This window comes from Mustelus asterias, unplaced genomic scaffold (genome assembly GCF_964213995.1).
Source record: "Mustelus asterias unplaced genomic scaffold, sMusAst1.hap1.1 HAP1_SCAFFOLD_346, whole genome shotgun sequence".
Lineage (NCBI taxonomy): Eukaryota > Metazoa > Chordata > Chondrichthyes > Carcharhiniformes > Triakidae > Mustelus > Mustelus asterias.
Genome location: NW_027590306.1, coordinates 60,317 through 74,712, shown reverse-complemented (window position 1 = coordinate 74,712; position 14,396 = coordinate 60,317). Strand labels below are relative to the sequence as shown.

At 47.5% G+C, this 14,396-nt stretch overlaps 1 protein-coding gene across 1 annotated transcript in view; it reads left to right on the top strand.

The window, feature by feature from the left end:
* The window catches only part of LOC144486454 (X-ray repair cross-complementing protein 5-like), a 52,296-nt gene that overhangs the window by 889 nt on the left and 37,011 nt on the right, over nucleotides 1–14,396 (top strand). The window contains exon 2 of the mRNA XM_078204484.1: nucleotides 2,115–2,245. Coding sequence (XP_078060610.1) covers nucleotides 2,115–2,245 — 131 coding nt within the window. The remainder of the gene's footprint in view (nucleotides 1–2,114; nucleotides 2,246–14,396) is intronic.

Genomic DNA, 14,396 nt, shown 5'->3' with positions numbered 1-14,396 from the left:
ATTCATCTGTTGTCGTAGCATCTGCATGGTCTCCCCAATGTACCATGCCTCGGGGCATCCTTTCCTGCAGTGAATGGAGGTAGACAACGTTGGTCGAGTTGCAAGTGTATGTACCGTGAACCTGGTAGATGGTGTTCTCACGTGAGATGATGGCATCCATGTCGATTATCCGGCACGTCTTGCAGAGGTTGCTGTGGCAGGGTTGTGTGGTGTCGTGGTCACTGTTCTCCTGAAGGCTGGGTAGTTTGCTGCGGACAATGGTCTGTTTGTGGTTGTGCGGTTGTTTGAAGGCAAGAAGTAGGAGTGTGGGGATGGCCTTGGTGAGATGTTTGTCTTCATCAATGACATGTTGAAGGCTCTGGAGAAGATGTGATAGCTTCTCTGCTCCGGGGAAGTACTGGACGATGTAGGGTATTTTGTCTGCCGTGTCCCGTGTTTGTCTTCCGAGGAGGTTGGTGCGATTTTTCGCTGTGGCGCGTTGGAACTATCGATCGATGAGTCGAGCGCCATATCCTGTTCTTATGAGGGCATCTTTCAGCGTCTGGAGGTGTCTGTTGCGATCCTCCTCATCTGAGCAGATCCTGTGTATACGGAGGGCTTGTCCATAGGGGATGGCTTCGTTAACGTGTTTAGGGTGGAAGCTGGAGAAGTGGAGCATCGTGAGGTTATCTGTGGGCTTGCGGTACAGTGAAGTGCTGAGGTGACCGTCCTTGATGGAGATGCGTATGTCCAAGAATGCAACCGATTCTGGAGAGTAGTCCATGGTGAGTCTGATGGTGGGATGGAACTTGTTGATGTCATCATATAGTTGTTTCAGTGATTGTTCACCATGAGTCTAAAGGAAGAAAATGTCATCGATGTATCTAGTGTATAGCATCAGTTGAAGGTCCTGTGCGGTGAAGAGTTCCACTTCACCAGGCAAGAGTGTTCTCTTCCTGTTGGGGAACACTTCAGCGGTCACGGGCATTCAGCCTCTGATCTTCGGGTAAACGCTCTCCAAGATGGCCTTCACAACGCAGAGTCACTGAGCAGAGTGATAGCCACGTTCCACACACATGAGGACGGCCTCAACCGGGATCTTGGGTTCATGTCACACTACCTGTAAACCCCATGACTTGCAAAATCTCACTAACTGTCCTGTCTGGAGACAATACACATCTCTTTAACCTGTGCTTAACGCTCTCTCCACTCACAATGTAACCTTTAAGATTACCTGCAAAGACTCACATTCCAACCATTATTCTGTAAATTGAGTTTGAGTCTTTCTGTGCCCTGTTTGTGAACACAACTCACACTCACCTGATGAAGGAGCAGCGCTCCGAAAGCTAGTGGCTTGTGCTACCAAATAAACCTGTTGGACTTTAACCTGGTGTTGTGAGACTTCTTACTGTGTTCACCCCAGTCCAACACCAGCACCTCCACAACATGTCTTTAGGAAGCCCAGGGGCAATGACTCACTGGGTTTGATTGACAGCCGAACAGGAGCTATCAACCAATCGGAACCCGGAGAGAGCAAAGGCAAGAGGCCAATCAACCGAAACGTGGGCGGTTCCCAGGGTCACAATGATTGATCGCCGATTAGGCCAATCAGATACGGTGTAAAGGAGAACTAAGGAGCCAATCAGCAGCAAGATGGGCGGGCGCCAAGGGACAGATTAATTGACTATCGGATTACCCAATCGGAGGCAGGAGACAAGGCAACAAAGCCAATCACAAGCGAGGAAAGCGGACCTTGGGGGGGCTATGAATCACACGTGACATAGCCAATCAAAAGCCGGAGCGAAGGGAACAGGCCAATCAGCCACAAGATGGGTGGATCTAAGGGACAGTGATTGACAGGCATGACAACCAATCGAAACCCTTGGTGCCTCTGATTGACAGCCGCGTTAACCAATCAGAAACGAGACGAGTGAAGCCTCGAGGAGGCGAACGGCCGGTTCGGACGCGAATGTGTTGCTGGCCCCGCGGGTAAAAGTTTGAGTCTGGCCAGGGAGAAGGTGATTCAGCGGTAAAACCCAGTTAGAATTCCCGACGGGAGCGGAAAATAATAATAATTAAAAACTCCGGCCTCAGGCAGGCGGGCGGGGCGGTTAATCGCCGGAACGTGAAGAGAGATTGAGAAACGGCTGCCGGCTGCTCGCGCCTGCTCACTTCCGGTCTCGCGAGGGGTCGGGGCCGCGGCCGCGCAGGCGCAGTGCCACTCCCTGTGGGGACAATGGGTTGTGGCACCAATAGAGACCAATGGGTAAGGTTTGGTGGGGATTCCAGAGACATGGTTAAGGAGGAGCAGGACTGGGAGTTGAATGTCCAAGGGTGCTTACTCAGTATTGTGGAACGATGGACAGGATAGGGCAGGAGATGGAGTTGCTTTATGGGTTAACGATGACACCAAGGCTGTATTAAAGTTTATTAGTCACAAGTAAGGCTTACATTAACATAATGTGATGTCCAGTTGGCAATCAGTTTGTCCCTGCAATGATGTTACTGTGAAATTCCCCGAGTCGCCACATTCCGGCTTCTCTTCGGGTACTCCGAGGGAGAATTTAGCACGGCCAATGCACCCTAACCAGCACGTCTTTCAGACTGTGGGAGGAAACCGGAGCACCCGGAGGAAACCCACGTAGACATGGGGAGAACGTGTAGACTCCACACAGACAGCGAGCCAAGCCGGGAGTCGAACCTCGGTCCCTGGCGCTGTGAGGTAGCAGTGTTAACCACCGTGTCGCCACATCAGAAGCAGGAAAGAAGTGAACAGGCATTATTATTTCCCTGGCCCTGCACTCAACCCTGGAACACCGAGATAACAAAGACACCGATGTCAGACTCCTATTTATTGACTACAGCTCAGCCTCCAACACCATTATTCTAACGGACCGCAAGAAACTACAAAGAGTCATGAATGTAGCCCAGTCCCATCCATTGATTCTATCTGCACTTCCCGTTGCGTCGGAAAAGCCGCCGGCAAAATTAAGGACCCCATGCACCCCGGACATCCTCTCTTCCACCTTCTTCCATTGGGGAAAAAGATAGAAAAGTTGAGGTCATGTACCAACCGACTCGAGAACAGTTTTTTCCCTGCTGCCATCAAACATTTGAATGGACCAACCTTGCATTAAAGTTGATCTTTCTCTACACTCTAGCTATGACTGTAACACATTCTGCACTCCTTCTCTATGAACGGTATGCTTCGTCTGTATAGTGTGCAACAACCTATACATTTCACCGTACAAAGAACAAAGAAAATTACAGTACAGGAACAGGCCCTTTGGCCCTCCGAGCCTGCACCGACTATGCTGCCCGACTGATCGTCTAACTCAATAACTTAATCCTGCTTTTTCCCCATAACCTTTGATCCCATTCGTCCCAAGTGCTATATCCAGCCACCTCTTGAATACATTCAATGTTTTGGCATCAACTACTTCCTGTGGTAACGAATTCCACAGGCTCACCATTCTTCGAGTGAAGAAATGTCTCCTCACCTCCGTCCTAAACGGTCTACCCTGAATCTTCAGAGTGTGACCCCTGGTTCTGGACTCCCCCACCATCGGGAATATCCTCTCTGCATCTACCCTGTCTAGTCCTGTTAGAAGTTTCTAAGTCTCTATGAGATCCCCTCTCATTCATCTGAACTCCAGCAAAAACAATCTTAACCTAGTCAATCTTTCCTCATACATCAGTCCCGCCATTCCCTGAATCAGCCTGGTAAACCTTCGCTGCACTCCCTGGAGAGCAAGAACATCCTTCCTCAGAAAAGGAGACCAAAACTGCACACAATACTCTAGGTGTGGCCTCACCAAGGCCCTGTATAATTGCAACAACACATCCCTGCTCCTGTACTCGAAACCTCTCGCAATGAAGGCCAACATACCATTTGCCTTCTTTACCGCCTGCTGCACCTGTGTGCTTACCTTCAGTGACTGGTGCACAAGGACACCCAGGTACCGCTGCACACTCCCCTCTCCCAATTTACAGCCGTTCAGGTAGTAATCTGCCTTCTTGTTTTTACTTCCAAAGTGAATAACCTCTCATTTATCCAAATTATACTGCATCTATCATTGATTTGCCCACTCACCCAATCTGTCCAGATCATTCTGTAGGATCTCTGCATCCTCATCACAGTTCACCCTCCCACCCAACTTGGTATCATCTGCAAACTTTGAGATGTTACATTTTGTTCCCTCATCCAAATTATTAATATATATTGTGAATATCTGGGGTCCCAGCACCAATCCCTGTGGCACCCCACTAGTTACTGCCTGCCAATTTGAAAAGCAACCATTAATTTTTACTCTTTGTTTCCTCTCTGCCAACCAGTTTTCTATCCATCTCAATACACTTCCCCCAATCACATGCGCTTTCATCTTGCACGATATTCTCTTATGCGAGACTTTGTCAAACGCTTTCTGAAAGTCCAAATATACCACATTGATTGGCTCCCCCTTGTCAACTCTACTAGTTACATCTTCAAAGAATTCCAACAGATTTGTCAAGCATGATTTCCCCTTCATAAATCCATGCTGACTCTGTCTGATCCTGCCACGCTTTCTAAATACTCTGCAATAAGGTCCTTGATGATGGATTTGAGAATTTTCCCCACTTCCGATGTTAAGCTTACTGATCTATAATTCCCTGTTTTCTCTCTACCTCCCTTTTTGAATATTGGAGTGACATTCGTTACCCTCCAACCTGCAGGGACTGTTCCAGAATCTATAGAATCCTGGAAGATGACCACCAATACATCCACTATTTCTGGAGCCACTTTCTTAAGTACTCTGGGATATAGATTATCAGGCCCTGGGAAATTATCCGCCTTCAATCCCATCAATGTTTCCAGCACCATTTCTCTACTAATATTGATCTCCCTCAGCTCTTCTTCCCTCTCACTAAATCTTGCATTCTCCAACATTTCTGGCATCTGATTTGTGTCCTCTTTTATGAAGACAGAACCAAAGTATATTCAGTTGCTTGGCCATTTCTTTGTCCCCTATTATACATTCCCCCATTTCTGTCTGTAGGGGACCTACATTTGTCTTCACCAACCTCTTTCTCTTCACATATCTATAGAAACCCTCAGTGTCAGTCTTTATGTTCCCTGCAAGCTTACTTTTGCACTGTATTTCCCCCTTAATTTCCCCCTTAATTGGGGCGGCACGGTAGCACAGTGGTTAGCACTGCTGCTTCACAGCTTCAGGGTCCCGGGTTCGATTCCCGGCTCGGGTCACTGTCTGTGTGGAGTTTGCACATTCTCCTCGTGTCTGCGTGGGTTTCCTCCGGGTGCTCCGGTTTCCTCCCACAGTCCAAAGATGTGCGGGTTAGGTTGATTGGCCAGGTTAAAAAATTGCCCCTTAGAGTCCTGGGATGTGTAGGTTAGAGGGATTAGCGGGTAAAATATGTGGGGGTAGGGCCTGGGTGGGATTGTAGTCGGTGCAGACTCGATGGGCCGAATGGCCTCCTTCTGCACTGTAGGGTTTCTATGATTCTATGATTCTATGATTAATCAATCACTTGGTCCTTCTTTGTTTGAATTCTAAACTGCTCCCAAATTTCAGACCTATTATTTTTCTTGGCCAATCTATATGCTTCTTCCTTAGATCGGATACTCTCTCTAATTTCCTTTGTAAGCCATGGATTGGCCCTCTTACCCATTTTGCTTTTGTGCCAGACAGGAATAAAGAGTTGCTGCAGTTCCCCCATTTGTTCCTTGAATGTTTGCCATTGCCTATCCACTGTCATCCCTTTAAGTAATTCTCCCCAATCTATCAAGGCCAACTCACACCTTATATCCTCATAGTTTCCTTTATTAAGATTAAGCACCCTAGTCTCCGAATCAACTATTTCACTCCCCACCTTGATAAAAAAATTCCTGATGTTATGGTCGCTCATCCCCAAGGGGTCTCGTACAGCTAGATTGGGAATGATTGGGGCGGCACGGTAGCACAGTGGTTAGCACTGCTGCTTCACAGCTCCAGAGACCTGGGTTCGATTCCCGGCTTGGGTCACTGTCTGTGTGGAGTTTGCAAATTCTCCTCGTGTCTGCGTGGGTTTCCTCCGGGTGCTCCGGTTTCCTCCCACAGTCCAAAGATGTGTGGGTTAGGTGGATTGGCCATGCTAAAATTGCCCCTTAGTGTCCTGAGATGCGTAGGTTAGAGGGATTAGCGGGTAAATATGTAGGGATATGGGGGTAGGGCCTGGGTGGGATTGTGGTCGGTGCAGACTCGATGGGTGGCCTCCCAGTCCAGGTGGCCTCTTTCTGCACTATAGGGTTTCTATGATTCCCTTCTCATTACACAGTACCCAGTCTAAGATGGCCGGCTCTCTAGTTGGTTCTTCCACATATTGGTCAAGAAAACCATCCCATACGCACTCCAGGAATTCTTTCTCTACGGCATTGTTGCTAATTTGATTTGCCCAATCTATGTGCAGATTAAAATCACCCATGATCACCGATATTCCCTTACCACATGCATCTCTAATTTCGTGTTTAATGCCGTTCCCAACATGACCACTGCAGTTTGGGGGTCTACATATGACATCCACGAATGTTTTTTGCCCCTTGGTATTTCTCAACTCTACCCATACAGACTTCATGTTGTCAGAGCTAATATCCTTTCTCACTATTGTGTTAATTTCCTCTTTAACCAGCAGTGCCACTCCACCACCTTTCCCTTTATGGCTGTCCTTCTTAAATATTGAATACCCTGGGACATTCAATTCCCACCCCTGGTCATCCTGCAGCCATGTCTCTGTAATCCCAATTATATCATACCCGTTTAGATCTATGTTGAATCAATATGGTGGGAATAAAAAAAAGAGGATGTGTTGGTGCAGACTCGATGGGCCGAAGGGCCTCTTCTGCGCTGTATGGTTCTATGAAAAAACATCTTGGTCGGAGCAATTTACAGGCCCCCAAACAATACTTCCAAAGTGGGGCATAGTATAAACCAATATAAACTAATGTGGGCTTATGAGAAGGGCATAAGGTAATCGTGGGTCATTTTAACATGGATATAGATGGGATCAATCAAATTGGCAAAGGTAGCCTCGAGGGAGATTTCATAGAGTATATGAGGGATTGTTTCTTAGAGCAATATGTTATGGAACCAACCAGGGAACAGGCTATTTTAGATTTAGTAACGAAGAAGTGTTGATAAATAGTCTTGTTGTTAAAGATCCTCTTGGATCTGCTAGAATTTCGGATTCCGATTGAGTGAGAGAAGCCAGAGTGCCATACTAGAGTTTTAGCGTTGGGCAGAGGTAATTATACAGGTCTGAGGAAAGAGTTGGCCCAAGTAAATTGGACACAAATACTTGAGGGCAGGACCGTTAAGGAACAATGGCGGATGTTGACGGAGATATTGAATATCTCTCGATTAAAGTATATTCCTGAGAGGAAGAGGAATTATTAAAGGAAGGAAAACGTTCCATGGCAAGACAAGGAAGTCAAAGAGGACATAGAATCTACAGCATGGAGACAGGCCCTTCGGCCCAAACTGGTCCATGCTGACCAAAATGCCCATCTAAGCTAACCCCATTTGCCTGCTTTTGGCCCATATCCCTCAAAACCTTTCCTATCCATGTATCTGTCCAAATGCCTTTTAAATGTTGTCAATGTCCCTGCCTCAACCACTTCCTCTGACAACTCATTCCACACACGTACCACCCTCTGTGTAAAAAGAAAAGGTTGCTCCTCAGGTTCCCATTAATTAATTCTTTCCCCTCTTAACTTAAACCAATGCCCTCTAGTTCTCGATTCCCCAACCCTGGGAAAAAGACTGAGTGCATTCACCCTATCATATTCACCCTACATAGAGGCAAAAACTAGGGAAACTACTGCAAAGCTAGTGGCAAGCTGGAGGATTGGGAGAACTTTAAGGTTCAGTTAAAGGCTGTTAAAAATAGAATCAAAGGAGCTAAGGTGAACTACGACAGGAAGCTAGCAGAAAACATAAACACAGAAACCAAAAGCTTCTACAAGTATATAAGGAGGAAGAGAATAGCTAAACTAAATGTTGGCCCTTTAGAGGACGATACTGGTGAGGTATTATTGGGGAACACAGAGATGGCGGAGGCACTAAACCAATATTCTGCCTCTGTCTTCATGGTGGAGAAAAATGAAGATTTTTCAAAAACTGTCTTTAATGCAGGGCAGCTTGGTGCAATAAATATCACTAAGGAGAAGGTATTGAATAAACTAATGGGATTAAAGGCAGATAAGTCCCTGGGGCCTGATGGTCTGCACTCGAGGGTATTAAAGGAGGTGGCCGCAGAGATAGTGGATGCATTGGTTGTGATATTTCAAAATTCCCTGGATTCCGGTGAGGTCCCGATGGATTGGAAACACGCTAATGTGACGCCCTTATTCAAAAAGGGACAGAGGCAAAAAGTAGGAAATTATAGGCCAGTTAGCTTGACCTCTGTGCTGGGGAAGTTGCTGGAATCAATCATTAAGGAGGAGATGGCTGAGCATTTGGAAGGACAAAGCTCATTGTCAGTATGGTTTTACGAAGGGTGAGTTGTGCTTGAAAAACTTGCATGAGTTCTTTGATCTGCAAGAAGGGGACAGAGTGTAACACAGCAAAATTTGTGGATGAGACTAAAATAATGGGGAAGCAGGCAGTGAAGAGGATATAAAGACTCTACAGGTGGATATAGGTAGGCTAAGAGAATGGGCCAAAATTTGGCAGATGGAGCTTAATGTGGATAAGTGTGAGGTTGTCCATTTTGGCAGAAAAAATAGAAAGGCAGATTATTACCTAAATGGGAAGCAGATTCAAAATGTGTCCGGGCAGAGGGATCTGGGTGTCTTTGTTCATGAATCGTGGAAAGTTGGTATGCAGGTGCAGCAGGTAATAAAAAAGGCAAATAGAGTGTTGCCATTTATTGCAAAGGGACTGGAGTATAAAAGTAGAGGAGTGTTGCTGCAATTGTATAGGGTGTTGGTGAGACCACGGCTGGAGTCATGTCCAGGTTTGGTCTCCTTATTTGAGCAAGGACGTGGTGGCATTGGAGGCAGTTCAGAGGAGGTTCACCAGATTGATTCCGGGAATGAAGGGGTTGATGTATGAGGAGAGATTAAATAGTTTGGGCATGTCCTCACTGGAGTTGACAAGGGTGAGGGGGGATCTGATCGAGGTATATAAAATTTTAACCAAATGTTTCTTCTTATGGGGCAATCTCGAACAAGAGGTCACAGAGTATAGGTTGAGAGGCGGTAGATTTAAAACTGAGATGAGGAGGAACTACTTCTTGCAGAGGGTGGTGAATTTGTGGAACTCGCTGCCCCATTGCGTGGTGGAGTCTGAATCATTGAATGATTTCAAGAAGGGAATAGATATATTTCCAATAAAAAAAAGGGAAAGAGGGAGATGGGGAGCAGGTGAGGAGGTGGATTTGAGACCAGATCTGATTGAATGGCGGAGCAGGCTCGAAGGGCTGAATTTGCTTACTTCTGCTCCTAATTCCTATGTTCCTATGGCAACTCCCATCCCTGGGTCAGCGCATCCCACTCCCAATAGGGACTCCTCCCATCCCTGGGTCAGTGTGTCCTACTCCCAATGGGGACCCCTCCCATCCCTGCGTCAGTGTGTCCCACTCCCAGTGGGGACCCCTCCCATTCCTCCATCAGTATGTCCACTCCCAGTGGAGACCATTCCCATCCTTGGGTTAGTGTGTCCCACTCCCAATGGGGACCACTCACATCCCATTGTCAGTGTGTCCTACTCCCAGTGGGGACCCCTCCCATCCCTCCATCAGTGTGTCCCACTCCCAATGGAGACTGTTCCCATCCCTGGGTCAGTGTGTCTCACTCCCAGTGGGGACCCCTCCCATCCCTCCATCAGTGTGTCCCACTCCCAATGGAGACTGTTCCCATCCCTGGGTCAGTGTGTCTCACTCCCAGTGGGGACCCCTCTCATCCCTCCGTCAGTGTGTCCCACTCCCAATGGGGACCATTCCCATCCCTGTGTTAGTGTGTCCCACTCCCAATGGGGACCATTCCCATCCCTCCGTCAGTGTGTCCCACTCCCAATGGGGACCACTCCCATCCCTGCGTCAGTGTATCCACTCCCAGTGGGGAGTACCCCCAATGGAGACTACCCCTAATGGAGATCACTCCCATTTGAGAACTCCCCCAATGGAGACCATCCCCAATGGAGACCACTTCCAATGGAGACCAGTCCCATCCCTGCGTCACTGTGTCCCACTTCCAATGAAGGCAACTCCCATCTCTGGGTCAGAGTGTCCCACACCCAATAGGGACCTTTCCAAGTTGGAACCCAATGGAGACCACTCCCATCCGTGCGTCAGTTTCTTCCAGTCCCAATGGTGACCACCCCCTATGGGGGCCAGGTGGAGACCACTCCCAATGGAGATCACTCTCATCCCTGGCTCAGTGTGTCCCACTCCCAGTGGAGACCACTCTCATCCCTGGCTCAGTGTGTCCCACTCCCAGTGGAGACCACCGCCAATGGGGACCCAATGAAGACCACTCCCATCCCTGGGTCAGTGTGTCCCACTCCTAATATGGACCCCTCCCAATGGGGACTACCCCCATGGAGACCACTTCTAATGGAGACCACTCCTAATGGAGACTACTTCCATCCCTGGGTCAATGTGTCCCACCCCCAATGGGGACCACCCCCAACGGGGACCATTCCCAATGGGGACCACCCCCAACGGGAACTGCTCCCATCCCTGGGTCACTATGCCCTGACTTCAAGCTCCATTTCAGAAATTATAAGCACAAAATCCAAAATTGGTGCAGTATAGTGAGAGTGCTGCACTGCCATAGGTGCTGTCTTTTGGGTGGGATGTTAAACCTTCTTGGGTGGGCATGGTCGATAGAGGTGAGGAAAATTTGTTTCTATCAGAGGGTTGTGTGATTTTGGAACTCTCTGCCTCAGAAGGTGGTGGAGGCTGGGTCACTGAATATTTTTATGGCAGAGGTAGATAGATTCTTGTTAGGTGAGGAAATCAGAGGTTATCGTGGGTAGGCGGGAATGTTGAACTCGAAACAGAAATAGATTAGCCTGATCTTGTTGAATGGTGGAGCAGGCCCGAGGGGCAGAATGGCCTGCTGCTACTCCTATTTTGTATGTTTGTTTGATCACGTTGCGCTCTTTGGAAGAAGAGCAGAGGGTGTATTTTTCCTGGTGTTCTGGCCAATATTTATCCCACAATCCACGTCGGATCACAAAAACTGACTATCGGGTAATAATCACATTGTGGGAGCTTGCTTTCCCCAATTGCCTACATTACAACAATGATTACACCTCAAAAGTGCTTGATCAACTGGACAATATTTGGCAACATGAGGCAACATTTTTTAATGACACAGTGTATTATCCAGAGGGCGGCGAAAGCAGATTCAGTATGTAGCAACTTTCAAAAGCAAATAAGAACATTATCTGAAGGGAAATTATTACAGAGCAATGGGGAGAGAGCAGCTGAACAAGAGCACAATGAGATTGCTCTGAAAAGCCAATGTAGACACGATGGAGTGTACAAGAAAGAACAAGGAAAAGTACAGCACAGGAACAGGCCCTTTGACCCTCCAAACCTGTGCCGATCATGATGCCCTAAATTAACTAAAAAAAACCTTCTGCCCTTACTCGGCTGATGAAAGCAAGCATGCCATATGCCTTCTTAATAACCTTGGCCACCAGCGTTGCCACTTTTAGGGAACTATGGACCTGTATGCCCAGATCCCTCTGTATGTTAATGTTGCTCAGAGTTCTGTCACATCATATTATTCACACCTAAATTTGATCGTCTAAAATGCATCACCTCGCATTTGTCTGGATTAAACTCCATCTGCCATTTCTGTGCCCAAGTCTCTGATCTATCTATATTCTGTTGTATTCTCTGACAATCCCCCGCATTATCAGCAACTCCACCAATCTTCGTGTCATCCGCAAATTTACTAATCAGGCCACCCACATTTTCTTCCAGATTATTTCTTTTGCTACCCTCTTGCTCCTAATATATGCATATAAAAGCCTTGGGATTTTCCTTGACCTGTTTGCTAAAGACATTTCATGGCCCCTTTTAGCCCTCCTAATTCTACGTTTAAGTTCCTTCCTACTTTCACTAAGCTTACAATTTCACTCGTCACCTATTGTTCCCGAATCCTGCCATTTCTATCCTTCATTTTTGCGGAGACATGCCTGTCCTGCACGTCAATCAACTGGCCTTTAAAAGCCCCCCGCATGCCAGTCATGGATTTGCCCTCAAATAGCCGCTCCCAATCCACATTCCCCAGTTCCTGTCTAATTTGCATGTATTTAGCCCTTGCCCAATTAATCACCCTCACTCGAGGGCCACTCTTGTCCTTATCCAAGACTACCCGAAATCTTATGGAGTTACGGTCGCTAAGTCCAAAGTGCTCCCCTATTGAAACATCGATCACCTGGCCTGGCTCATTCCCCAATATCAAGTCTAGTATGGCCCCCTTCCTGGTTGGATTGTCAACATACTGTATCAAAAAACCCTCCGAGACACAACTAACAAGTTGCCCTCCATCCGAGCCCCTGTCTGTAAGGGAGTCCCAGTCAATGTGGGGGAAAGTTAAAGTTGCCCACCACAACGACCCTGCTTTTTTCACACCTTTCTAGTATCTGACTACACAACTGCTCCTCTGTCTCCTACGGGCTGATGGGAGGTCTACAGTACATTCCCAACATTATGATTTCACCCTTCCTATTTCTGAGCTCCACCCATAATGCCTCACTAGAAGATCCCTCCAATGTGTCCTCCCTCAACACAGCTGTGATGTGCTGCCTGATCAGCAATGCGACTCCCCCGTGCCCCCTCCCCCCCACAACGCTCCTTCTGTTTCCCCCTCTGTCCCATCTAAAACAATGATATCCCGGAATGTTAAGCTGCCAGTCCTGTCCCTCCTTTAACCAGGTCCCCGTAATTGCAATAACATCATAATTCCATGCAGTAATCCAGGCTCTCTGTCCATCTGTCTTACCTGTTATACTTCTTGCATTGAAGCAAATGCACTCCAAACCTCCAGTCTCGCTGAGCCCCTCTGCCTGCTCTTACTCTGCGATACGTTTATCTCAGTCTCACTTTTTTCCCCAGTCCCTACACTTACTGGCTTGCTGTTCCGGTTCCCACCCCTCTGCCGCACCAGTTTAAATCCTCCCGAACAGCACCAACAAACTTCCCACCCAGGATATTGGTGCCCCTCCAGTTCAGGTGGAACCCGTCCTTCTTGTACAGATCCCACCTTCCCCAGAAGAGATCCCAATGATTCATGTATCTAAAGCCCTCCCTCCTACACCAGCTCTTTAACCATGTGTTCAATTGTACTGTCTCTCTGTTCCAAGCCTCACTGGTAGCATGTAGCGTGAACCCTTTATTGTATATATGTACCTGGTTCTTGTAGTTAATCAATACATACAGTTAACCTACTTAAGATGATGAAGGCTTTATTAAGACCTACCGAGCAGTATCCAACACCCGACAGAAGAGGGGTCAATAACCAGGAGGCATAGCTTTAATGTAAGGGGTGGGAGATTTATAGGGGATTTGAGGAAAAACCTTTTCACTCAGATGGTGGTGGGAAACTGGAACTCACTGCCTGAAAGGGTGGTAGAGGTGGGAACCCTCACAATATTTAAGAAGCATTTAGATCGGCACTTGAAATGCCATAGCACACATGGTTACGGACCAAGTGCTGGAAAATGTGTTGAGACCATAAGACGTGGGAGCAGTAGTAGACCATTCAGCCCACCGAATATGCGCCCCCATTCAATGAGATCATGGCTGCTCTGATATAAAGCTCAACTCCACTTTCCCACCTTGTCCCAAGAACAAAGAAAAGTACAGCACAGGAACAGGCCCTTTGGCCCTCCAAGTTGTGCCAATCATGTCATAACTAAACTAAAACAAACCTGCCCTTACTCAGTCCGTATCCCTCTATTCCCTTCCTATTCATGTACCCATCCAAATGCCTCTTAAATATTGCTAATGTGCCTGCTTCCACCACCTCCTCTGGCAGCGCGTTCCAGACACCCACCACTCACTGCGTGAAAAACTTCCCCCCCCCGCATCTCCCTTAAACTTTCCCCCTCTCACCTTGAACATGTGCCTCCTTGTAATTGACACTTCCACCCTTGGAGAAATCCTCTGACTATCCACCCTGTCTATGCCTCTCATCATTTTGTAGACTTCGATCAGGCCACCCCTCAGCCTCCATCTTTCTAGTGAAAACATTCCAAGTTTATTCAACCTCTCCTCATGGCCAACACCTTCGAGACCAGGTAACATCCTGGTGAACCTTTGCACTCTCTCCAAAGATTCCATGTCTTTCTGGTAGTGTGGCAACGTGAACTGCACGCGATCCACCATAACTCTTGATTCCCTTACTGATTAAAAATCTGTCTATC